General features: G+C 41.2%; 1 protein-coding gene across 1 annotated transcript; it reads right to left on the bottom strand.

The window, feature by feature from the left end:
- Positions 1-1,947: 1,947 nt before the first annotated feature.
- On the bottom strand, positions 1,948-2,721 carry LOC126071526 (putative olfactory receptor 10J6). The gene is made up of 2 exons (XM_049875713.1): positions 2,303-2,721; positions 1,948-2,209 (listed from the first exon to the last, which is right to left on the bottom strand). The coding sequence occupies exons 1-2, from the start codon at positions 2,719-2,721 to the stop codon at positions 1,948-1,950; spliced, it is 681 nt and encodes a 226-aa protein (XP_049731670.1).
- Between the last annotated feature and the right edge of the window lie 391 nt (positions 2,722-3,112).

Genomic DNA, 3,112 nt, shown 5'->3' with positions numbered 1-3,112 from the left:
CTGCCAAAAGTATATTTAGAAGATGTCTTGATTCTTAATTTTATATGGCACATCACTCTGTTTAAAAGCTTGTTTCTCTTTAAATAAGTCTCAAAGGTTAAATCTTAGTATAGGTAAGAATTATTTTCTTGGTAAACCCATATTCTTTAATGAAAAGCTGGACTGCTTCTGGTTCTGTGTTGCTAAGGAATTAATCCACGCAAATGACTGAATTAATGTTAAGGGTGAGAGGAGTCTTTAAGCAATTGAGAAGTAGGTTTGCAGAAAATCCAGTGAAGCTGGAAAAACAGTCCCAAGTGGCCCTGCCACTACAAAAACCAAAACCAAACCCGTTGCAGCCTTTTAAACTATATGGGGCAGTTCTACTCTGCCCTTTAGGGTCATTATGAGTTGGAATCCATCCAATGGCAATGGGTCTGGTTTTTAACCCTACTAGGCCTCCTTATAGGGTCACTATGAGTCAGAATTGACAGCAGTGGGTGTGGTTTTTGGTTTTAGGCTTGCTTTGGGAGCCCTGGTGGTTCAGTGGTTAAGAGCTAAGGTGAGCTACGGCTCATAGAGACCCTATAGGACAGGGCAGAATTGCACAATAGGGTTTCCAAGGAGTGGTTGGTGGATTCGGACTGCTGACCTTTTGATTAGCAGCTGTAGCTCGCCATAGCTCTTAACCACTGCACCACTAGGACTCCCAAAGAAGGCCTAGTGGGATTAAACCCAGACTCATTGCCATTGAATGAATTTCAACTCATAATGACCTTACAGGGCAGAGTAGAACTGCCCTATATGGTTTAAAAGGCTGTAAATCTTTATGGAAATAGACTGCCACATCTTTCTCCTGCAGAGCAGCTGGTAGATTTGAACCACCAACTCTTTGGTTAGCAGCTGAGTGTTTAACCACTGTGCCACCAGGACTCCTTCTAGTAGAGTTAGATAATTTTTTTTTTCCTTTTCTTGACGAATTAAGTGATTAAACAATTATATCTCTGAACTACTCCTCACTGCTTCTACTGTTTGGTTTTATTTTTTCTTTATGATATTATCCATGAGGTCCCACAGTATTTTGAAAATGAAGAATACTTTTACTGTTCTCACACCAAACAGGACACAGCTCTTTTTGACCAACTGTTTTTTCTACACATTGATTAGAGAGAAGATTTTCCTGTGGAGAGAAATCAGCCACCAGAAAGAATTGGAGGAGCATGCACTCAGACTAGAGAGGTGAGAACTGGGCATAATCCACGGCCGTGACCAGCTCTCTGAAGACTAAATTGTCTTGAAGCAAAGCCTTTAGTATGGATCGATTAATAAAGAGTAAAATTTCAAGGACCAAACCAGTATTTTCCAACTTTCTTAATCTTTTTTTTAAATATACAAATCTCACCTTTCCTTCAAGATTCTGATATAATTTTCTTCCAGGGGCATCCCTCACTATTGACTATTCGTACCTTGCTGGAAAGATTTTGTAGATTGTATTATGAAAATAATAGGGATATAAAAAAATTAAATAATCACATACAATACACTTTTAAGAAGCCCTCTTCCCTACCTCAAGGGTTTGGTTATGCCCATCCTCCTCAGCCTCCCGTATTGAAAATCCCTGGACTAAACTTTTAAAAGATAATGAAACAAAGTCTAAGATATTGTAATATGGGTGCTGAAGCAAGACATACACATCTCATTACAAAGCAGACTGCTCAGGACAGATTTGTGAGGTGGTTTAATTCTTTTATAATTCAACAAGGACACACATTGCTCAGGGTTAAATGTTCCTTTATAAAAAGGGCCAACATATTAAGAAATATTTCTGCCCACAGCTCTGTGTAGGGCATCCTTGACCTCCTTGTTCCTCAGACTGTAAACAACAGGGTTTAGCAGGGTAGTGATGATTGTGTAGGTTACTGAGAGAAGGAGGTCTTCTTCTACAGAGTTTTCTGACTTGGGCTTGAATTAGGCAATGGAGGCACAACCACAGTGGACAATGACCACAAAGAGGTGGGAAGCACAGGCGGCAAAGGCCTTCTTCTGGCCCTCAGATGAGGGAATCTTGAGAACTGTAGAGATAATGAAGACATAGGAGATGAAGAAGAGGCCCGTGGGGGCCAGGATCACAAATAAATTGACAAGATAACTGATTATCTCATTGATTGTGGTGTCAATACGAGAGAGTTTCATGACAGGGAGGATGTCACAGAAGAAATGCCCAACCAGCCTGTGACAAAAGGGTTAGGTAAATATGGATGTCACCTGGAGAACTGCCATGACCAGGCCAATATCAAAGGCTCCACACATCAGCTGGACATACACCCTCTTGCTCACGATGACTGTATATCTCAAGGGGTTGCAGATGGCCACATAACGCTCATAACCAATCACTGTTAGCAGGAAGCAGTTGTTGATGGCCAAGGTGATAAAGAAGAACATTTGAGTGGTACAACCTGCCAGGGAGATTGGCTGATTCTGGGCTATAAGACTGGAAAGCATCTGTGGAATGATGACCACCATGTACATGGTCTCTGAACTGGCCGGCATGCTCAGGAAGAAGTACATGGGAGTGTGGTGGTGACGGTCATTGTGGATAATTGTCAACGTGATGGCATTGCCAGACAATGTTAATATGTACAGAATAAGAAAAACCACAAAGAGGGTGATCTGGTGTTCATGAAAGCTGGAGAATCCCAGGAAAATAAACTCTGCCACCTCTGAGAGGTTTTTTCTCTGCATTCCTCAATTTCAGTGTCTGAATGCAATGTAGGGTGTCAACAAGAGTAAATTTTTATTGCAACATGAACTGTAGAACAAGGATTGAGAAATGGGTATAGAAAACACCAAAACAAATGAATAAATTTTTTTGCTGTATAATCAGGAAGGTGCCAGCATAGGTCATGTGGTTCTCCCCCTACCATCTGCTTTTTGCTTTTCCTCCCTCCTCCATCTTCCCTTAAGCCTTTGGTCAATATGGGAGACCATCATGCATATATTTTCAAAGTATCACCATAAATATGTTGTTTTTATAGAGTTTTCTTTGAACAGCATGGAAGCCACAGGGGCCCTAACTCATGAAGCCCCGTTTTGTCCCTCTTTCTGTCCTACAGAAAGTGACAGCAGCTACAAA

The sequence above is a fragment of the Elephas maximus genome, chromosome 3 (assembly GCF_024166365.1).
Source record: "Elephas maximus indicus isolate mEleMax1 chromosome 3, mEleMax1 primary haplotype, whole genome shotgun sequence".
NCBI classification, from domain to species: Eukaryota; Metazoa; Chordata; class Mammalia; order Proboscidea; family Elephantidae; genus Elephas; species Elephas maximus.
Note: the sequence above shows the minus strand (reverse complement) of the source record. Positions and strands in the feature narration are given on the sequence as shown.